Genomic DNA, 21,857 nt, shown 5'->3' on the forward strand with positions numbered 1-21,857 from the left:
GATCTCCTTTGTTCCCTTGCTCCCTTGCTCCCCTTCCTTCCCCCTCCTGAGCCTACTAGCCTCTCCACAGTGCTGGCAAGAGCCAGGCCAGGGTGGTGGCTGTTGCAGCCAAGATGCGTGGCGGGGCCACGGTGCTTGCCACAGCGCTGTTACACAGGTCTCCGACGCAGCAGTTCCTGTGGGTTGTGTAAGTCACGTCTCCCACCAACTCTGTTTCCACTTGATTGCAATGATGGGCCGCCACGCAGGCTGGATAGTGATGAATCAAGGTCACTGAGGCTGAGAGAGAGAAGAAGACTGGGGTGTTGGACTCCTGCCTTGAGGACTTGCCTTCTAGGGCAGAGCGGAGGTGACTTCAAGGAGCCCAAAGGGATTCTCTGCCCCCTCCAAAAAACACCTCCATGAAACCAAGTGACCAAAATTAACATTGACATTGTGAGCCCTCTGATTCAATGGCACTGAAGAGGACCGACCTCCCTTCGCGGTGCTGTTCTGGCCAAAAATCCATGACTCCATCTAATTATGGGAAAATAGTAGATAAATGTAAATTGAGGGGTGTCTCTAAAATAAGTTATGGGGACTCTTGAAAAGTGTCAAGATCGTGGAAGACAAAGACGCAGAACTGTCGCTGATTGGAGACTAAGAAGACGTGAGCGCTAAATGCAATGTGGGGTCCTGGTTTGGGTCCTGGACTGAAGCCAACGTCCCTCTTGTCAGTTCAGGTGGAAAATGAACACTACGGGTCCTGTCACCCGCAGGCACAGCTGGACCGACTGAGGAACACACAAGCCTAGGCTCCAGGGGTAGGAGTGCGACCTGCGGGACAAGTGGTCAGCACTATCCTAAAGACATAATCATTGGATGTGCCTAATGAAATGTCTAACATAAAGAATAAAGATATTTTTTAGATTCCAAGTCTCTTGAGATGGAAAAGACCTCTGCGGGACCAGACAAAGTGGCACCAGAGCGCCTGTGTGGGCATGATCTCGCGTGGGCCTCCAATCAACAGTGTCCACCATCTCAGAAGACCCCTAGCCCAATTTTGCCCTCAAAAACTCTCAACTTGCGGCGAGCTGCCAGGGGGCGGGGGTGGGGGCGGGGGTGGGAAAAAAAAAGACTTTATTTATTTGACAGAGAGAGCGAGACAGCAAGAGAGGAAACACAAACAGGGGCAGAGGGAGAGGGAGAAGCAGGCTTCCCGCTGAGCAGGGAGCCCGATGCGGGGCTCGATCCCAGGACCCTGGGATCATGACCTGAGCCCAAGGCAGACGCTTAACTGACTGAGCCACCCAGGCGCCCCTGTACTATGGTTATATTAGATGTTAACATTAGAGGAAGGGAGGTGAAGCATATACAGGAATTGTACTATTCTACTACTTTTCTGTCAATCAAAAATTATTTCAAAATCACACACAAACACACACCCTGGTCCTTAGCTAATGTCTGCAAGTTTGGTTTAATATTTTGGTCTCTACCTTCAAGGGACAGAACTTTTTCAACCACTTACGAGTGAATGGGCCTCTGAGACCCTGGAGAGTGAAGACGAGGAGGTGGGAGTCCATGGACAGTGGGCTGCGGGGGGGGGGGGGGCTCAGTGCCAGAGCCAGAAGGGGCTACGGACCACTCTACTCTGCCATGGCATCATCTGCCCAGAGCCAGACTGAGCCTGGAGGCAGGGGAGGGCTGGGGGAAGAGGGACAAATGAGAACTCACGGTTTCCAGACAGCTTGTTCTGCCCTCGGTCCGGCTGGGGTTTGCGCTCCAAGAAGCCACAGCGCTCCCCCTCCCCGCAGGTGGCCACCGTTTCTTTGCAGGAGCTGCTGGGGCCTCCTTTGCACTCGAAGCATCGCATGTGGTTTCCTGGCAGGAGAGAAGAGGCACTTGACCTGGGCTGACCTGGAGCCAGTTAGCAGAGGGGGACCAGCCTTGGCGGCCTCCTTACCCAAGGCAGACCCCAGCAGGGTGCCGAGCAGGACCACAGCAAGTAAGGAGTTCATTGTGTCTGCCTGCGTCAGTATCACCTCTCTCCCGCCCCCCCATCCCGGGCCCTGATCCGCCAGCCTTATATCCCCCTTGCCTTGGGCTTTATAGGGCAATAAAAAGGGAGGAAAGAATCTCCCCCAGCAGGCACTGGGGCCCCAATGGGGACAGGGAGGGCCCCCCCCACCCCCGCCCTGCGGGAGAAAGAGCTCCTGGCATGCTCCAGAGTCCCTGGATTCCTCCATCCTCAGCAGCGGTTCTCAAGCTGTGGCCCCAGAACTCCTGGCCCTATAGACCCTTTCAGAGGGTCCTCAATGGTCTTCCTTTTCCAACTACATACCTACATGAGGTTGGCTTTTCTCAGCATACTTCAACCAAAACAACACATCCCAGCAGTCTGAATGCAGAAGCAGATGTGATAACCCGGCCATCTTCTATTCAGCCTGACTTTTATCTAATTCCCCAAAGTGTAGAGTGACACTCCTTTTCTGTGTTGTTGGGAAAGAAGTTACTTTTCACAAAACTGTATTTTGTTAACAGGTGATAGGTTTATTATTTTTATTTTTAAATAAACCTATTTAAAATGCTCTGTTTTGATTTTGAATATAGTAAATATTATAGTAAATACCAATATTAACTCACACAAAGAAAAGCTCTTTTGGGTCTTCAGTAATTTTTAAGAGTATAAAGAGGTCCTGAGATTTAAAAACAACAACAACAAAAAGGATATCTGTCTCCTCTGCCCCCCTCCCTCCTCTGTCTTACTCCCGGTACAGCCCGGCTCTGATTTCTCAGATCAGGCTCTCCTCCTCAAGGTCTTAAACCTCAGTTTTCCAGAATCTACCACCACCTCCTAACTCTGTTCCCTGCTTTCCTTCCTAGTCTTTCTGAACTGCCCCCCTGGTGGAAACACACCTGTCCCTCTGGCCCCACCCATGATTAATTCCTTCCTCCGCAGTAGTAATGCTGGGAGAGATAATTATGGGGTACAAATGTTGAGGCTTGGGGGGATCAAAGGGATGTGAAGCTGGGTGGGGTCCCCCTTACGCAGCTGAGCTTTGTGTGGAGGGGCGGGTGGGAGAGGGTATCATTGATTCCACATTCAAACACCACGTTGGAACAATTCTGGGCCAGGCCTTCTAGGAGGGTGACCTTGAGAGACTCAAATGCACGGAGAGGGGAAAGATGGAGCAAACAAAGCCAGGGAGCTGAGCTGACAGAGCTGAGAACAGCTTGAAACAAGGGGAGGTGGGGAGGAGTGAGGGGGAAGGTGACAGACAGAACTCTGAAGCGGCAGACGCAGCTGAGAGCAACACACACAGAACAGAGAAGGCCCTGAAGGCTCAAGCCGACTCAAGTAGGGGGCGGGGAGGATGTGAGAGGTGTGGGGCGCAGGAGCCTCGGGCCCAGGGCCCCTACTGCGTCAGGCTGGTGAATCTGGTCCTGGTTCCACCCCCCAGATTCACTCCCTAGGTGTGTTTGTTTACTGGTCCCTCCCTGTCTCGCTCAGATGCTCTAGCTCTCAGGATCTCGGGGTGCAGATCACATTCTCCCAGACTCCTGAGCCCTGGGTCCAGCCATGGGCACCTCCAGCATCTTCCTGTGCATCCTGTTCCTCTGTGAGGCACTGGGTAAGGGGGGACCGGTGGGGAGAAACAGGGAAGATGCTGAGCAGAGAGTTGCATGGGCTTTAGAAAGAAGAGCTCCCGGGAATGGCCTCAGGCCAGGAGAAGGTGGAACCAGAAGTTTCTTTTCCAAGGCATTTGAGAATAACTCTCTCTTCCCTGCAGCATCTTGATATGCCTCTGTCCTGTCTCCCCTGTTCCTTATCTCACCTCTTGCTTCTTTGCAGGGACCCCGTGGTCAGTGTCAATTCTTATTTGCTCTCCGTCTGGGGCACCATCTGCTTAAATTCTTCACTGCCACCCTGCCTTCCGGGTCTGGCTTGGGTGTCACTCTCTGCCTTCCTCTCTGACTCTCTTGGCTTCTGTCACGTCTGTGCCTTTCTCACAACCTCTGGATCCCTCTTGCCTCTGTGTCTTTTTCTTTTCCTGAGTTGTCTCCCCTCCCTTCCCTGTGTCTCTTTTCTACTTCTGTCAGCCCTTGTCCTTCCCTTTCCCCACCTCCCTCTCCCCACCTCTCTGCGTGAATCCCTGTCCAGGATCTGGGCTCCAGCCTCTCAGGGGCCTCTCTGCCTCTCCCCGCCCCCCTGCAGGTCTCACCACGCCCCCGCCCCCTGCGCGGGGTCGGCTCCGCTGTTACACCTGCGGCTTTGCCAAACCCTGCTACCCTGTTCCCACCGAGTGTCAGGACGACGAAGCTTGTGGCATCAGCACTGGCACCTCAGGTAGGACTCGGGCCCAGGCCAATCTCCATCCATCCATCCTACTTTTCCTGCTGCCCCCAGCCCTTGCCTCCTTCCTGCCCCAGCCTCAGCATTCTCTCTTTGTCCCACAGAGCAGAATGAGATCATCGAACGGAAAGGCTGCCTCCCACGGGCCCAGTGCCTTCTGCAGGGCCGTGCCACCTACTGGTCGCGCTCCTATGCTCTGCGGCACCACTGCTGTGAGCAGGACCTGTGCAACACAGCCCCCACGCTGCGGCCGCTCCCCAGCCCCCTCCTCACCGCCCTGCTCCTCCTCGGGGCCAGCTTCACCTGGGGAGGCCCCCTCCTCCGCTGGCTTCAAGCTGGTCTGCAGCCTTCAACTCAGGGCTCTGCCCCCATCATCACCGCCCTCCAGACACCTGCATCTGAGATATGCCCAAGAACCTGATTCTGTAGAGACCTCGGATTCCCGGCTTCACACCTTCCCAGACCCCTCCCAAGGCCTGGTTCCTACAGGCACTGCTGTAGCCCCTATAGGCACCTGCCCAGAGCCCTGCCTCATAAAGAACACCTGTTCTAGGTCCTTTGTTTTTTTTCTAGATGCCCACCGCTGATGTCCTATCTCAGCTCCCGGTTTTGGGCAAGGCAGGCGGTTTGATGGAGCTGGGGGTCCCAGGCAAGGGGATTGAAGGGGCACCAGGTATGGTGAGGAGTACAGTCTTGCTAAGAAAGATTAATTTGACAGGTCAGGAACTCAGGAAGGAGGTTCTTGGGGGAACTGTGAAGAGTAAATTGAATAAAAGTGCTATCTGGGAGTCTAGGACACTGCTGTGTGTGTGTGTGTGTGTGTGTGTGTGTGCGCGCGCGCGTGCGCATGTGTTCTCTCTCTTTCTCTCTCTCTCTCTCTCCTCTCTCTCTCTCTAAAAGCAAACTAGAGCTGCTTGGTGGGTTGGGCTGGCTGCTGGGACCTGAACTGTAACTTTCACCTCATTCTCCGTCTGTGTCATTCGAGTCCTCCTTCTTGCTAATAGCTTAGCTTAAGCCACTGTAGCATGAAGGCTTTTGGTGACACTTCTGAGAAGTCACTCTCCAAGCTTGAGCAGACACACAAAAGTGTGTCTGGTGGAGCTGCTTGTGAGGGTGTGGTGGGGAGTCCAGCTCCTTTCTGCCTGAGACCGGGGAATGGACCAGTTAAGAGCATCAGTGCCCTCCCCCGCTTGACCAGCCCAAGCTTGTCCACGGTTCACAGACAGCCCAGCACACACCCCACCGGGGAATCCACCCACCCGCCCCTGTGGACACTCCCTCTACCCAGGGAGATAGCATGTGACTCCTGGGCCTCCCAGGACGTCAGGATGTTGATAAGCCTCTCACCGCTCCGGATGCCAGAGGCCGGATGCCGCATGAAGTGCTAGGATAAGGAGGGCCACCCCATCCTGACTCAGTGCCCTCCCCGTCCACGTGAGGAAGCCTGAGGTCTGATTAAAGGTGCGTGTTCCCCCTCCACTCCTCTGTGCGAACGAGACTGAGCAGGGATGAGGGACAGGGCTGGGGCATGGCCTGGCTTAATTTAGAGGCAAGCCGAGTCTTCTTCCTATTCTCTGCCATTCAGTCCTTCCACTTGGTGCTTCTGTTGTTTTCCCTCTCTGCCCATCTCTTTCCTCTAACGTGAGTCCTTTCCCTTCCCTCTTCTTTAGTCCCCTCCATTTGTCCTGTGGTTTCCCCAAGGCTGACTCTCCACAATTGCTCAAATCTCTGGATTCTTCTATCTCGTCTCTGCCCATGCCCACCCCTCCTCACCCCCGCCAGCCACCCCGGGCTCCCCTCAATCCCATGGTACTGGGGGCTCAGGGCCACCCCTTCACTGGTTGCTATGAAACAGGACACCACACCTTCTCACAGGTGACATCACAGAATAATCTCTGCTTTCCTTCAGCGCCCCCCCAACACACACACACACACACACACACACACACACACACACACACAGCTTGACTGCTGGAGACCAACTGGACTGTAAAGTAGCACTCTCAGCCCTTCCCCCCTTGCCAAGGTTTTCAGGCGAAGCCTTCAGGTGCCAGATGGCCAGAGAAACAGCAGGTCACACTTCCAGCAGATGTCCTGGAGATCATCTGATCTTGGGGGCAGGTGGGCTGTGGGTTTTGTGAAGCAGAAAGACGGATTAAGGATACTTCCGTTCTCCACCTCCTCAGGAACGGGGACCCCCATACCCACCCCAACCCCAGTCTCCTCTGGGATTTAAGTCTGCACCCCCTAGTGTTCCTCACCTGAGACAGGCCAAATGGATGTTCTCATAGACCTGGATTTCAGGTTTGAACTGAGGAATCGAGGCATCTGGGAAGAAGGAGCCACATGGGGTGCAGCAGAGAAATCACCAGATAACTCAGAGCTATACTCCTTACTACCCTCCTCCCCTAGAGAAGACAGGGTTTAGAGGCAAGACGTGAGCCCAGCCCTCTGCCTCACACCCACATGTTCTCTTCTTTCCCTCTGGGAGGGAGGGACTCACCTCTGCGCTGAATCCCCTGGACCCTCTGTCTGCAGAGCATGATGCTGAGGGCCAGGATGGTGAACCCCTGACCCACTGTGAGCAACAGCATCAGGATCCAGGACACATCCCAGCCCGTGGAAGGGGCACAGAGGGCAGGGGAGACCTCAGTGGAGGCTACAGTAAAGGGCAAGACAACAGGGGTCAGGAGGGAGGTGGTGAGGGGTTTGTTCCTGTGCCGCGAAGAGAGGCTTCCCCCGTAGTCTAGTGGGCTCTTCCCACCAAAAGATTTCATAGGCTTCTTTGCCCCCAATTTCCACCAACCCACTTTGCCCATTTTCGAGCCTCTCATGCTGACCCCGTCAGCCCCTGTTGGTATCGAATAGGGACACCCCCCCACCCACATATGGACAACTAACTCCAGAGCAGACAGTCAGCCATAACTGCAGTTTTCCTCATATCCTTAATAGTAATCCAAACTTTCAGGAACAAGTAGTGCCTTCCAATTCATTCTTTCTTTCACTGATTCACTCCATAAGCATCCCCTGAGGGCCCACCAAATGCCAGGCACCATATTAGGTGCTGAGGATGTAGAGGGAAATAAGACCCTGTCACTGCCCATTAATTGGCCTTCGCTTACCAAAGTAATGGCCATTTGCTCCTCCCTCCTGCCTTGTAAATGGGTTATTCTACACCCAATAGCATTCTTTCTGTTTATAACGGACTTCTAATTGTAAAACAATTATATATTTTTTCCCCTTCTAGTTCCACTCTCAGTAGGCCATTAGAACATCAGCGCATATATCTTTTCTTCAAAAGACAATTCCCCCATCAAAAATTCTTCTTTTCTTCCTCTCTGCTATGAGATATTCCACAAAAGTCATAGATTACCCCATTTCTAAGTAATGGTGTATTCCACCAGAAGCCTTCCAGTGGTCAATAGGCCAGTGGTCTATTCCACCAGAGAGCTGGCTTAAACAACCCCCTTCTCTGTTAGGGAGTTCGTCAATAAGAAAAAAAGCCCTCTTCCTACAGGTGATGGTCTGCTCCACCAGAAATCATCCCCCACCGGAATCTGGCCAATGGCAAAGTCCCATCTTCCTCCCCTAACCAGCAGGTGCAGACTGTGCCAGAGGCAATATCCTCTCCCATATCCTCCCTCAGTTTACCTGCCAGGCTAAAGCTGACCCCTTTGTTGTGAGGCATGAGGCAGCTGATGATTCTTGGTCTGTGTTCCCCGGACTCAGAGAGCCCGTCCCCAGGACACACCAAGAGCAGGGCAGCCCCATTGCCCCAAAATGACTGTACATGACCCCTCACAGGACCCTTTCCCTCTAGCCAGGTCACAGAGTCTAGGCGTCTGGCAGGGGCCACAGAACATAAAAGGACAGAGCAGGGGGATCCATCCGCAGCCCTCGCAGATAGCTGGGATCCTGTGGGGAGAGAGGGACCTCTTAGTTCTCTGCTGGACTTCCTGACCCCCCAGTGGCCCCTGATCTATGTGCTTTCACTCACCTCTGAGCACGGAGACATCATATACCCTCCAGTTCTGGTACTTGTGTTGCTGACCCAGCACGGCACACCAGTATCGACCGGCGTCTCCCTCCTTGGACCCTTCCAGCCACAACGAATAGTTCCCCAGCAGTTTGAGCCTGGATACCCTTGTGGGCTTCCCGGGGTCTGGGCCTGGACTGGCTACTTGCACTTGGGCCACCAGGACAGTGGAGGAGCCTGCTGCAGGGCTGCGGAACCAGGACAGGAGCTCATCTCCACTCAGGGCGGGTGGTGAGGGGCACGGCAGCTCCATCGCCTCCCCCAAGGCTACATAGATGGTCTGGATGTTGTCTGTGGGGAGGAGGTTGTATGAGACTAGAGACCTGCATCAGATCGATAGCTCCCACTTGACCTCCAACCCCCAGCTTCTGCCCTTCTGGGGTCTCCCCGCATGGGTCTGGCTATGAGTACATTTCTCAAGTGACAGCTACAAAAAGTGAGGAGGAGACTCTCCTCCAGTGGGTGAGGGAATCTGAAGGCAAGAGAAAAAAGGCTAGAATAGTTGGCAAAGGTCCTTCCTCTCTTTTCTCCTTTTCTGGACGCATTTTCTCATCTATCCTTATTTTCTAAGGGAAACTGTACATAACCCCCCCCAAACAAAAGCCCCCAAAATTAAAAAATTAAACATTAGGGACTCCTGGGTGGCTCAGTTGGTTAAGCGTCTGCCTTTGGCTCAGGTCATGATCTCAGGGTCCCAGGATTGAGCCCCGCATCGGGCTCCCTGCTCAGCAGGAAGCCTGCTTCTCCCTCTCCCACTCCCCCTGCTTGTGTGCTCTCGCTCTCTTGCTCGCTCTCTGATAAATAAATAAATAAATAAATAAATAAATAAATAAATAAATAAATAAATATCTTCAAAAAAATTAAACATTAAAAAAAAGAAAGAAACTGTACATGACCTGGACCCTCGTTGTCTCTGGGTCTTCCCCTGAATTAGAGGCAGGGGGGAGTCAGTTGGGGTAAATCTATCTTCCTGAGTCATATACCTTCCCCAGGCCTCTAAGGAGAAACAACAGTAGTTCCTTACAACCTTTCAAATAGCCAAAGAATCCCCCACCTCCTGTTCCTTACCTGCAGCAGCCCGGTGGGGTCCACGTAGAAACAGAAGGAGGAGGAATAAGATGGCCATGGAGAGAGTCTGCCAAGTTCTCTTGCCCAGGACCTGGTGCCTCACGGAGGAAACAAAACCCAGATATAGGCCCACATTCCCTGGTCTGTAGTGACATGGGCCTCTGAGGGGATGGGAATGCTGGAGAGATAAAGCCTAGCTTCATGCCTACTGGGGAAAAAGTGACCACCACCTTTCAGTCCCGAGGGGGAAAAGACCCGGTCCCGGGCATTCTGAAGATGATCTCACACTTCTGACTCTACATCAGCTGAAGGACACAGATCAAAGACTTCATGCTAAAAAGCCTGCGCAGAAGGGGGCACAGCCGTCCACCTTCATTCATTCTGGAAGTACATTCTGTGCTCTCTTCTCCACCCTAAGAGAGATACCAGCCATGAGTGAAGAAGCTGAGTCTTCATGTTGGTCTCCACAGAACCCAGCATAAGACTGCATACCTAGTCAATACTCCATGAATAATTTAGAATGACTTTCCCTGTGGCTGCCTGGCACACCACAGACCTCTTCTGAGCCCCTGATGAGTGTATTAAGTTACTCCTGAAGGAAAAAGATAACAGGGGCCTAGAGAATTCACCAAATCCCTTTACCCCAGGCAGGATTCTCAAAACAGATCTTCATATAGCTCTAACAGTTTTTAATGTGTTATTTATTTTTAAAGTTTATTTAAAAAAATTTTTTTTATGGTTGGTATGTTTTTAATTTTTTATTTATTTTTTAAAAGATTTTATTTATTGGAGAGAGAGTGCATGAGCGCGAGAGAGCACGGGGGGCGGGTGGACGGGCAGAGGGAGAGGGAGCAGCAGACTCCCCACTGAGCAGGGAGCTGGATGCAGGGCCCAATCCCAGGACCCTCAGGGATCATGACCAGCATCATGACCTGAGCCGGAAAGGCAGACACTTACGGGACTGAGCCACCCAGAAGCCCCTTAATTTTTTATTTTAATTCCAGTTAACATAGTGTTTTATTAGTTTCAGGTGTACAATATAGTGCTTCAACACTTCTATACATCACCTGGTGCTCATGAGGACATGTGCCCTCCTTAATCCCCATCACCTATTTCACCCATGCCCCACCCCCAACCATCAGTCTGTTCTCTATAATTAAGAGTCTGTTTCTTTTCTCTTTTTAAAGATTTTATTTATTTATTTGAGATAGAGAACAAGAGGAGGGGAGAGGCAGAGCAAGAGGGAGAAGCAGGCTTCCCGCTGAGCAGGGAGCCCGATGTGGGACTCGATCCCAGGAACCTGGGATCATGACCTGAGCCGAAGGCAGAGGCTTAACCGACTGAGCCACCCAGGTGCCTCAAGAGGCTGGTTCTTGATTTCTCTCTTTTTTCCCTTTGCTTATTTTGTTTCTTAAAGTCCACATATGGGGGCGCCTGCTTCTCCTCCCTCTGCCACTCCCCCTGTATGTGCTCTCTCATGCACGCTCTGTGTTAAATAAATAAAATCTTTTTTTTTTTAAGATTTTATTTATTTGACAGAGAGAGATAGCGAGAGCAGGAACACAAGCAGGGGAAGTGGGAGAGGGAGAAGCAGGCTTCCCGCGGAGCAGGGAGCCCAATGTGGGACTCGATCCCAGGAACCTGGGATCATGACCTGAGCCGAAGGCAGACGCTTAACGACTGAGCCACCCAGGCGCCCAATAAATAAAATCTTTTAAAAAAAATTCCACATATGAGTGAAATCATACAGTATTTGTCTTTCTCTGGCTGACTCATTTTGCTTGGCATTATACTCTCTAGCTCCATCCATATCATTGCAAATGGCAAGATTTCATTCCTTTTTATGGCTGCATAATATTCCATATATATGCGTGTGTGTGTGTGTGTGTGTGTGTGTGTATACACACACACACATACACATATCTCATATCTTCTTCCTCCATTCATCAATCAGTGGACACATGGGCTGCTTCCATATCTTGGCTATTGTAAATAATGCTGCTATAAACATAGGGGTGCCTGTATCTCTTTGAATTGGTGTTTTTTTATTCTAAAATTGTTTTTCTTTTTTTTAAGATTTTATTTATTTGAGAGAGTACAAGCAGGTGGGGGGTGGGTAGGGGCAGAGGGAGAGGGACAAGCAGGTTCCCCACTGAGCAGAGAGCCCAACATGCGGCTCATCCTCGGACCCTGGGATCATGACCTGAGCTGAAGGCAGACGCTAACCAACTGAGCCACCCAGGTGCCCCCTTAAAATTGTTTCTGATGAAATATTCCATGCATACCAAAGACTACATCAAATGTAACATAACAAGTAAAAGAAGCAAGAAACAAAGGGCATGATTTCATATGATTCCATTTACGTGAGGTACAAAATCAGGCAAAACTAACCTATGAATTTAGAAATTAAGCGGAACTTTCCAGAACGCTCGGTGAGACGCGGAGCAGCGGCGGCTGCCCGAGCTGCGCCCAGCAACGTGCCCCTTCCCGCTCCCCCACACCGGCCTCGGCCCTCTCACCGGCTGTAGACAATGGTGAAAGAAACCACTTACTATGATGTTTTGGGGGTCAAACCCAATGCCACCCAAGAGGAATTGAAAAAGGCCTACAGGAAACTGGCCTTGAAGTACTACCCTGATAAGAATCCAAATGAAGGAGAGAAGTTTAAACAGATTTCTCAAGCTTACGAAGTACTCTCTGATGCAAAGAAAAGGGAATTATATGACAAAGGAGGAGAACAGGCAATTAACGAAGGTGGAGCTGGTGGTGGTTTTGGCTCCCCCATGGACATCTTTGATATGTTTTTTGGAGGAGGAGGAAGGATGCAGAGAGAAAGGAGAGGTAAAAATGTTGTGCATCAGCTCTCAGTAACCTTAGAAGATTTATATAATGGTGCAACACGAAAACTAGCTCTGCAAAAGAATGTGATTTGTGATAAATGTGAAGGCCGAGGTGGTAAGAAAGGAGCAGTCGAATGTTGTCCCAATTGCCGAGGTACTGGAATGCAAATAAGAATTCATCAGATAGGACCTGGAATGGTTCAGCAAATTCAGTCTGTGTGCATGGAGTGCCAGGGCCATGGGGAACGGATCAGTCCCAAAGACAGATGTAAAAGCTGCAATGGGAGGAAGATAGTTTGAGAGAAGAAGATTCTAGAAGTTCATATTGACAAAGGTATGAAGGACGGCCAGAAGATAACATTCCATGGTGAAGGAGACCAAGAACCAGGACTGGAACCAGGAAATATTATCATTGTTTTAGATCAGAAGGACCACGCTGTTTTTACTCGGCGAGGAGAAGACCTCTTCATGTGTATGGACATACAGCTGGTTGAAGCACTGTGTGGCTTTCAAAAGCCAATATCTACTCTTGACAACCGAACCATCGTCATCACCTCTCACCCAGGTCAAATTGTCAAGCATGGAGATATCAAGTGTGTGCTAAATGAAGGCATGCCAATTTATCGTAGACCATATGAGAAGGGTCGCCTTATCATTGAATTTAAGGTAAACTTTCCTGAGAATGGCTTTCTCTCTCCTGATAAACTTTCTTTGCTGGAAAAACTCCTACCTGAGAGGAAGGAAGTAGAAGAGACTGATGAAATGGACCAGGTAGAACTGGTGGACTTTGATCCAAATCAGGAAAGATGGCGCCATTACAATGGGGAAGCCTATGAGGATGATGAACATCATCCCAGGGGTGGTGTTCAGTGTCAGACCTCTTAATGGGGCCAGTGAAAAACACTGCTGGCATTTTATATGCAGTAGTGAATGAGTGAAGGACTATAATCATAGCTCACTACTTGCTATTGTTTTTGTTTTAATATTCAACTATAGTAGTGTTTTAAATGAAGAATAAACTCAAATATAAAAGCTCAAAAAAAAAAGAAATTAAGATAGTGGTTACTCTTGGTGGGGCAGGTAGTGATTTGAGGAAGATCTTGTATATGTGGTATAATGTAATTTTGATCTCGATGCTGATTACATGGATATATTCAAATGGTTCACTTTTCCGTATAGGTGTTTACTGCAATAAAAAGCTAAAGAATGTATATATTATGTAGGTGTAAGGTACAAAGAAAAATAAAACAAACCTGAATATCTATTAAAAAATAGTATTACCATCTCAAGGATTCTCTATGCTGTGTTACACTATTCTAAATTTGCTCTTTTATCTTTCACTCTCGATCATTAAATTTTCTCTTTGGACGTTATACAATGGTGTCAGGTTGTATATAACCTGTAGGTTTCTTTTTTCCACTCAACATTACGGTTTTGAGGTTTTGAGATTCGTCCACGCTTAAGAGTGATAATTCATCCCCCCTCCTGTTTTTTTTTTTTTTTGTATTAACCAGTATTTCACACTCCTTAACAATGCTGAGTCCTCCTATCCATGACTGCGATGTAGCTCTCCAATTATTCAAGCCTTCGTTTACCTCTTTCAAAAACTTTTGTAATTTTCTTCATAAAATCTTGCATTTCTTTGGTTAGATGTATTCCTAGACACCTTTCCTTTTTCGTTGCTCTTGTCAAGTGCTCCTAATCTTACCTCTCGTTCCCACTGTCGCTCGAGAGCCTACCAATATTAAGGGATTTAAAAGGGGGGAGGGGACTTAACTACGCCTGATAATGTTCTAATTCTCCGCGTTCCAAACGCCTCCGACTAATTTCTGACCATTGCTCTACCCGTAGGTCCAACTGCACGAAAACCGTCTCAAGCAGCGCGGAAAACGTCTCCACAGGGCACGAGGCGGAGCCGGTACGTGCTGACGTCAAGGGCACGCAATACCTTAGAGGCCGGGAAAGGGCGGGGCCGGTAGGGGGACTTGCTGCTGGGAGAGCAGCGGCCGGAGCGGGGGCCATGGCGAAGCTGCTGAGCTGCGTCCTAGGCCCCCGGCTCTACAAAATCTACCGGGAAAGGGACTCGGAAAGGGCCCCGTCCGGCGTCCCTGAGACTCCAACTTCAGTCACTACCCCCCCTTCCAGCTCCTGGGTGAGTCGAGTTCTCCCCTGGTCAAAAACATGGTACGGCCCAAACCCCTTTGCGGCCTTTGCTCTCCAGAAGCGCCCATCATTGCAAATCGGGGGAGCCTGCTTGTCAAGCCAGTTGTCTGCAAAGTGCTCTTTGTGCTTCCTGGGTTAAAGTTACGCCTGCGGACCGGCTGCCTTCTATATCGCTGTTTGCCACCGCTTTCTCATTCTGACTACCACTCCTTGCTTTTTCCTCTTGCGGCCCCCCACCCTGTCTTTCGTGGTTCGTGCTGGTCCCAGTTGACTCTAAGTCCTGGAAGAGACCCTGCGCGGATTCGAGAGCTGGATGATTTTGCCGTCTGACTCTCGATTTCTTCTGACTCGGTGCCTTCCCCGGTTCTGTTTTCTCTTCCTTCTACCCTGGCCTTGAATTTCAAGATGACTTCGACATATGTATCCGCTGCCCCCCACCCAACCGCCCACCCTACGTTGGGGACCCCAAGGTCATCGCATCCCTGAAAGCTGGGGGTGGTGGTAGGCTGTGCCCCTACATGTTCTCCACCTTTTCATTGGTAGGCTCAAATTGTGTTTATTGCCCTCCAGAACTTCCCGCCCTCAGCCACACTCTCCTTAATCACCCTACTGTTATTTCTAATCTTTCCCTCTTAAAGTTGTCATGGTGTCTCTCTTTTCTTCTGTAACTCCTCTCCCCGTATGCACACGCCCACAACCCCTTTGAAACTGGGCTGTGGAAAAGGAGCACAAAATGTCCAGTGAGGCTTTCGCTTTTGCTTGCAAGTCCAGGCCCCTATGTTCTCATGGTCTGGGGTAGGAAATCAGGTTTGGAGTGGGGGTTGGGAAGAGGGGCTTCTCTGGGAGCCAGGGATGTCCCAGGAGGGATTGCTTTGGAGGCTAGAACCAGAGGACACACATCAGGGCTCTCAAAAGGGAAGGGGAAGGACTTGTCGATGGACACGGTCCTTGATGCGGCCATCTGTTTTGGCAGGATACGTACTACCAACCCCGTGCCCTGGAGAAGCATGCTGACAGCATTCTGGCACTGGTATGTCTGCCCTGGCGTCTGGGACTACTGCATCTTTTCCGACCCAGTTGCCCTCCTGAACTTTCTCCTCCCCAGCCTGGGAGAAGGCAGCGCCCCTGGGGGTGGGGGATGCTCTGGGCTCTGCAGCCCTCTCCATCACACACACGGACATGCTCTCAAGCACACATACTTGGTACTCCCCTTTGGTGTGTTTGCTTTCTCTGGGGCAGCCTGAGCCCTAACGAAAATGTGTTTACTCTTGGGACCGTCTGCGGGTGCTGAGTCCCCAGTGACCTGTCCTCCCTGGCAACTAACCTCTTTGGCTGCAAAGACAGCTGTTTTCTCTGGCAGGGTTCCTATGGTGACGTTTGTGCATCTCTTGGGGACCAGGCCAGGTGCTGTCCTGAGCAGGGCTGATGGAAAAGGCTTGATTAACTTGAGCAGAAAAAGAAACTGGCCTTTAAACGTGATGAAATTATGTCCGGAGATAAGAGGAAGAAAACAGAACCTGTACCTAATTTCCCCAGCCTCTGTTATGCTCTGATACATTGCCTTTCAACAAATATTAAGCACCTACTGTGTTACGCACAGAATAGGTACTTGATATGACCTCCTATCCACTTTGCTCAGAGCCTAGGCCTGGAAATGGCAGACCTGTGTGTGTGTATTGATTGCTTGTCCCTGTCTCTCTGCTGCAGGCTTCAGTCTTCTGGTCCATCTCTTATTACTCCTCTCCCTTCGCCGCCTTCTACTTATACAGGAAAGGTCAGTGTGTTTTCAAAGGTGATGGGCAGGTTGTTGGCAGATGAGCCGACCCCCCCCTAAAGAGGAAAAGGGACCTGTGGGGATGGCTTGGCTTCCCTCTTCCATCAGGCATCTTCTTCCTCCAAGGGCATGGCTGTCCCAAAGAGAGGGTATGGGGCGGAGGTTGGGGCTGACCTGGGAAGAGATGCCGAGGGGCAGTGGGGAAAACTTCTCACATAATGGCTCTCCCCTCCCAGGTTACTTGAGCCTGTCCAAAGTGGTGCCGTTTTCTCACTATGCTGGGACATTGCTACTACTCTTGGCAGGCGTGGCCTGTCTCCGAGGTAGGTCCAGAGGGAGCCTGGTTTGGATCTATCCTTCACTGGGTAAATATTTAATAAGTAGCTTTTGCAAATAAAATTTTGTGCTGGGCCCTGAGGGGGAATAATTGGGAATGGTGAAGATACGATCTTTTCCTTAAAGGGCTTGGGTGTAAGAATGAAAAACTAATTGGCAGAAAACTTTGCTATTATCTGGAAGAGAGGCATACACCCTACAGTAATTCCACACACGTCCATATATGTATGTTTGTAATAATCCGAAACTGGAAACAAGTCCATGGCCACAAATTGTAGGATGGTTAAATACACTAGAGGGTCTAGTTCTACAACAGCACACAGCACAGCAGTGCAAGTGAGCAAATGTAAGCTACACTCAGCAACGCAGATGAGTCTTAAAATTGTAATGTTGAATGCAAGAAGCAGCCAGTCAGATAAGGTACGCAGTGTATTTCCACTTATGTAAAGTTCAAAAGGGATGCATATATAAGTAGCAAAACTGACTTGAAAGTCAGGAGAGTGATTACCTGGGAGGGAGGGAACAGGCTGGGGAGGGCTCCTGGGGGGATGTGACTGTGTTCTCTTCCTTGACTCAGGTGATGGTCACATGAACGTTTGCTTGGCGTTTTTCTAAACCGAATGTGTGTTGTATGTACGTATGTCATATCTCACAATTTAAAAGTGAGGAGACTATCCAAATCATTGCCCCTTGGCAGGTGCACATGACAAAAACTGGGCGAGGGGATGCTTTGAGGGAGTGACGGGTCAGCAGATGGATGGCTGCACTTGGGCGCAGGCAGGGGTGAGGACCTTCTGCCTGCAGTGTTCTGCCTTCTGATATCCACTGGGCTGGGCTCCCTCCTCAGAGAGGCCTTCCCTGACCTCCTGATCTAAAAGTAGCTCCCACTCCTCGGTTCTGTCCTACTTTTAAATTTTATTTATTTTTAATTTGGGCACAAAAATTAAATACAGAAAAGCCCAGAGAACAAAATATCATCATAATTATATTTTTTAAGATCTTATTTATTTACTTGACACAGAGAGAGAGAGAGAGAAAGCAAGCACAAGCAGGGGGTAGGGGCAGAGGGAGAGGGAGAGGCAGGCTCCCTGCCAAGCAGGGAGCCGGACATGGGGCTTGATTCCAGGACCCTGGGATCATGACCTGAGCCGAAGGCAGACGCTTAACTGACTGAGCCACCCAGGCGCCCCATTATCATAAAGAACTGAAAGGCTTATGTTTGTGATACTACTTCAAATACCTTTTGTCGATAAAATACTGAAGCCTTGCATTCAGAGTTGGCATTCCCATTGGAATCTTCCCCAGTTCTGTGTTCCTCTTTCCCCAGAAGTAACCATTGCCATTTGGCGGGGTTTCTTTCCTGGTCCACATTTTTATGCTTTTATGAAAGATAGGCCTCATTTTATCAAATCTAAACTGTTATGAATTGTAAAATGCATTCCGACTTCAGTTTTCAAATGTGAAAGAAAAATAGGCATTCTAGAATCTATGAAATATGGTAACTAAAAACAACATATAGCCCTTCTTTTGTTCATTTTACATTTTTGTCGCAAATCACATCATGCTGTACAAGTCATTCTGCACCTTGCTTCATTCTGCAGTATTGTCTGGGGTCTCTACCGCTGATGTTAATAGCATTCTAGTTCGTTCTGGTTTTATTTTCTTGATAGCACTTTCCCCTCTCTGAAATGTTCTTGTTTACTTGCTTACCGTCTTTCTCCAGCCCCACCCCACCCCCAGCCAAAGCCCCAGCTCTCAGGGCTGGAACCTGTGTGTCCCATTTCCAATGCCTCCCACATCAATGGTGCGTGGCCCGTGACAACTGCCAGGTCAGTGGAAGCAGAGAAGGCAGGGCTTGAGACTGCTTGGCAGTGAAGGGAGAGCAGATGTGATCGCCAAAGGGCCAGGTGAAAAGAGGAAAGAGCTTAGCGTTGAGGATGGCTCTTGTTTCTGAGAGGGATGTGGAAGGGAGGCTGGGAGAAGCAGTCTGGGAGTCGGATGGTGGCAAAGATGGACCCAGGAAGCGGAGGAGGAAGGAGTCTCGAGGGACAGGAAGAGTGCTGAGAGGCACCGTTGGAAGAGAGCGCGGACGGAGGAAGGGGACGCGGATTCAGTGAGGAAGTGATGATGGGGCAAGAGCGGGAGCCAGGAAGCCAGATGGCAGGGAGTTAGACCGTACAGAGAAAAGAGGGAAAGCAAGCAGCTCCGTGCTCACCGGGGTGACTGGGAAGGTTGCGTGAAGCTGTGGTAAGACTGGGAAAGTGAACATTCTGGAGGGTGGAGAGTTGGTAGCCTATCAAGGAACAAACTGAAGAAGCTGGGTAGGAGGAGAACACTGAAGCCAGTTGCTAGATACGGAGGAAGGGGGTCAGCTCGACTCTCCTGTTTCCCCAGACCCTGGGCCATCTGTTCCTTTTCCTCCCACTTCTCTTTCCAGGGCCTTCTCCTTGCCCATCTCCAACCCTCTTCCGGAAGCTTACTCAGCTTGCTCGTCCCACTTTTCCTGACACTGTTTCCTGTCCTCTCTCTACCAGGCATTGGCCGCTGGACCAACCCGCAGTACCGGCAGTTCATCACCATCTTGGAGGCAACGCACAGGAACCAGTCTGCCGAAAATAAGGTGAGAGGTGCCAGACGGGTGCCCTGGCAGCAGCTTCCTCAGCTGCCTCCCCGGAGCACGGGGCACCAGCTCCTGACCACACTGGGTTTTCGCTTGCCCACTGCTATATCCCTTCCCCACTGGGCAAGTGAACTGTCCACCCAAGGAATCTTCCTTCCTACCACTCCTAATGGGATGGTCCACGGTGTTTCTTCAAAGGTGGTCTTCTATCAGAGCAGCTCAGTTGTGTAGGTGGTGTTTATTTTGGCCACGTGCATCAAACACCATGCTAGTTTTGTTCAGGGATGGGACAAGATGGACAGGTATGTCCACTCCTGTGCCCGGAAGCACAGTGTGACGCCAAGAGGGAGAAAAGCCAGGCACGGTGTCCTTGGAGTTGTGCCAGCCCAGCTGGTGCTGGAGTGTGATTATCTTTCAGAAGGGGCTTTGGGGCCCTATAAAGCTCTTTCCTGTTACAAAGGGGCTCCTGGGATCAAACAGCTGTGACCACCATCATCCTGCTCCATACCTCCATTTACCGAGCTATGTAATGATGGTCCAGCACGCCGCCGTCTGAGGCATTTTGCATATGCCTCAGACTGCACTTCCCAGTCCTCACAACAACCGCATGAGGTGGTATTACTATACCTCTGAGAAAACAGATACAAAGAGGTTAAGTGACAAGCAGAGTCACAGAGCAAAGGAAGTGGCTGGGTCTGGATTTGCATCCGGGTCTGAGCAAAGCCTGTCTGAAATTTGCTTTTCTTCATTTTGTTTTGTTTTGCCATTTACATTTTTGTAGAGTGTTTCTATTGTTCCCTCTTAGTCAAGTTATTTTTGAAAATGTCAAAAAATTTCTGTGACGGAAAATAAAAAACAGCTCTCAAAATAGAGTGCTGGGCGCTCCGGTGCTGAGGGAGGGAGTACAGCAGAATAGAAGACGCAGCTCCCGCCACCCTCAAAAAGCGTGTGGGCAGACTCAGTGGGGTGACTGGCGGCGGGGATGGTCTGGGTGGCATCACCAGCCCCTGGCTGCAGAAGGTGAGGGAAGGGAGGTGGCTGTGAGGACGGAAGAGTCAGAGAGGGCTTCATTCAAGAGGTGGTCCCAATGCAAAGGAACCACTGTAGGCATGACTTCCCTCCTTCCCTCTCACCCAGCCTCCAGGACAGCATCAGGGGAAGGACCCGGGGGTCGGGGCGGGGGGAGTGGTGACTGGCAACGGACCCCCCACTTCCTCAGAAGCACCAGCACCTCCAGCCACCCATTCTGGGAGTGGGTCAGTCTTACATTTCGGAAAAGCAAAGACTGTTAAGTTCTCTTCTGGAAGCAGCCAGGCCAGTCCTGAGAACGGATAGGGCATCTTCTCTTGCCTGATTTTTCAGGCCACGACAGAGCCTACCCTCTGTGAACTCGGCCGGGGGGGGGGGCGGGTATTGACTCGTCTCCCCATCATGCGTGTGGGCCAGCCCTGTGGATGATGAGGGTGACGAGGGTGGGGAGGTAGGCCTGCCTTCTTAGTCCCGCTTTGCCTCCCCTCCTCTTTCTCCCCCTGCGCACCACAGCGGCAGCTCGCCAACTACAACTTTGACTTTAAGAGCTGGCCAGTCGACTTCCACTGGGAAGAGCCCAGCAGCCGGTGAGGCCCCGGTTCTTTCACTCCCTCCCTGCTCTGTCCTGTCGCCCACGTCCAGCCCCATCTTGGGCCCCAGGGCCTCCTCTCCAGCGCCATCTCCTCATTCCTAGACGCCCCCTGTCCTCTGAGCCTCGGATGTCCAGCTTGCTGCTCCTAACTCCATCCTCCCCTGCATCTTCCCATCCTCAGGAAGGAGTCTCGAGGGGGCCCTTCCCGCCAAGGTGTGGCCCTGCTTCGCCCAGAGCCCCTGCACCGGGGGACAGCAGACACCCTCCTCAACCGGGTCAAGAAGCTGCCTTGTCAGATAACCAGGTGGGAAGCACCAGGGAGAGAGGCCCGCTGGGGTGGAAGGGATACGGAGCGAGGACTCCAGGACTGGGTGCTCCATTGTAAGATAGCCGTCCTTTATTGGGCCTCGTGCTGTAGACTTGATATTGTTTGTGGTAGTCTCTAATCTAGATTTGTATGTGCAGAAAAGAGGCTCAGAGAGGTCCAGAGTCTCACAGATGGTGAATGAAGGATTGGGATGTTAACACGATTCTATTGGACACAAAAGCTCTTTCATTTTGTTATTTTTTTAAGTTTATTTATTTGAGTAACTGTACACCCGCCTTGAATTCACGACCCCGAGAGCAAGAGTCACATGTTCTACCAACTGAGCCAGCCACGCGCCCCACAGAAGCTCTTTTAATGAGGCTGGAGGGAAGAATGAGGTTGGGGGTGTGGTGGAGACACACGGCCTTAGCCAGAGCAGCTGTGTCCCGGGCCCTCAGCGCCTAGGCTATTCTACCTTAAGAGAGCTCCATTTTCTGCATCCGTGAATAACCCACGCCATAGGATTGGTGAGATTAAGTAGGGTAACATATTCACAAGGGCTTCCACCTTGCCTGGGTTCCTGAGAGCACATGGCAAAGCCCACGTAACTCATAGTTGTGGACACTGATGATGTCCGAAGTACCAGCAGTAAGCATCCGTATCTTACTGAGGCGCGGGTGCTGTGGGAATTTTCTGGTGGTGCTGGGGGCTGGGAGGCAGGTTCCAGGATACCAAGGAAAGGGGAGGGCTTAGTGATCA

The 21,857-nt window shown here is 50.9% G+C and overlaps 3 protein-coding genes and 1 pseudogene across 5 annotated transcripts in view; 3 read left to right on the plus strand and 1 right to left on the minus strand.

Annotated features, from left to right (window-relative positions):
• Positions 1–55: 55 nt before the first annotated feature.
• LOC114222255 (lymphocyte antigen 6 complex locus protein G6f-like) lies at positions 56–9,659 on the minus strand. 3 transcript variants are annotated; one of them, XM_028120714.1, is made up of 6 exons: positions 9,438–9,659; positions 8,331–8,660; positions 7,985–8,248; positions 6,837–6,992; positions 1,714–1,860; positions 56–279 (listed from the first exon to the last, which is right to left on the minus strand). In XM_028120714.1, exons 1-6 carry the CDS (start codon positions 9,493–9,495, stop codon positions 56–58), a joined length of 1,179 nt encoding a protein of 392 aa, XP_027976515.1. In that variant the 5' UTR covers positions 9,496–9,659. The 3 variants fall into 3 exon arrangements, with proteins under 3 accessions (XP_027976515.1, XP_027976514.1, XP_027976512.1); XM_028120711.2 differs by lacking the exons at positions 56–279; positions 1,714–1,860 and adding exons at positions 6,348–6,459; positions 6,595–6,661; XM_028120713.2 differs by lacking the exons at positions 6,837–6,992; positions 7,985–8,248; positions 8,331–8,660; positions 9,438–9,659 and adding an exon at positions 1,943–2,015.
• LOC114222256 (lymphocyte antigen 6G6e-like) lies at positions 3,495–5,116 on the plus strand. Its single transcript, XM_028120715.2, has 3 exons — positions 3,495–3,611; positions 4,196–4,327; positions 4,438–5,116. The coding sequence occupies exons 1-3, from the start codon at positions 3,560–3,562 to the stop codon at positions 4,752–4,754; spliced, it is 501 nt and encodes a 166-aa protein (XP_027976516.1). The 5' UTR covers positions 3,495–3,559; the 3' UTR covers positions 4,755–5,116.
• Positions 9,660–11,968: 2,309 nt separating the features above from the next.
• LOC114222254 (dnaJ homolog subfamily A member 1 pseudogene) lies at positions 11,969–13,305 on the plus strand (annotated as a pseudogene).
• Positions 13,306–14,242: 937 nt separating this feature from the next.
• Positions 14,243–21,857, plus strand: part of ABHD16A (abhydrolase domain containing 16A, phospholipase) — a 13,808-nt gene continuing 6,193 nt past the window's right edge. Inside the window, exons 1-7 of the mRNA XM_028120610.2 lie at positions 14,243–14,429; positions 15,414–15,470; positions 16,148–16,214; positions 16,451–16,537; positions 19,085–19,170; positions 20,713–20,786; positions 20,973–21,095. Of these exons, the coding sequence (XP_027976411.1) occupies positions 14,298–14,429; positions 15,414–15,470; positions 16,148–16,214; positions 16,451–16,537; positions 19,085–19,170; positions 20,713–20,786; positions 20,973–21,095 (626 nt within the window). The 5' untranslated portion in view covers positions 14,243–14,297. The remainder of the gene's footprint in view (positions 14,430–15,413; positions 15,471–16,147; positions 16,215–16,450; positions 16,538–19,084; positions 19,171–20,712; positions 20,787–20,972; positions 21,096–21,857) is intronic.

This window comes from Eumetopias jubatus, unplaced genomic scaffold, assembly GCF_037043125.1.
Source record: "Eumetopias jubatus isolate StellerSeaLion01/CBP00866 unplaced genomic scaffold, mEumJub1_p1.0 scaffold_6, whole genome shotgun sequence".
Lineage (NCBI taxonomy): Eukaryota > Metazoa > Chordata > Mammalia > Carnivora > Otariidae > Eumetopias > Eumetopias jubatus.

Excerpts from the sequence above, each read along its gene's own strand:
- LOC114222255 (XM_028120714.1), bottom strand. The coding sequence starts at position 9,495 with ATGGCCATCTTATTCCTCCTCCTTCTGTTTCTACGTGGACCCCACCGG. Across the intron at positions 8,661-9,437 it reads ACCCCACCGGGCTGCTGCAG|ACAACATCCAGACCATCTAT; the intron begins GTAAGGAACAGG and ends TCCTCCCCACAG. Across the intron at positions 280-1,713 it reads GAACAAGCTGTCTGGAAACC|CCTCAGTGACCTTGATTCAT; the intron begins GTGAGTTCTCAT and ends TCTCTCTCTCAG.
- LOC114222256 (XM_028120715.2), top strand. The coding sequence starts at position 3,560 with ATGGGCACCTCCAGCATCTTCCTGTGCATCCTGTTCCTCTGTGAGGCA. Across the intron at positions 3,612-4,195 it reads GTTCCTCTGTGAGGCACTGG|GTCTCACCACGCCCCCGCCC; the intron begins GTAAGGGGGGAC and ends GCCCCCCTGCAG. Across the intron at positions 4,328-4,437 it reads CATCAGCACTGGCACCTCAG|AGCAGAATGAGATCATCGAA; the intron begins GTAGGACTCGGG and ends TTTGTCCCACAG.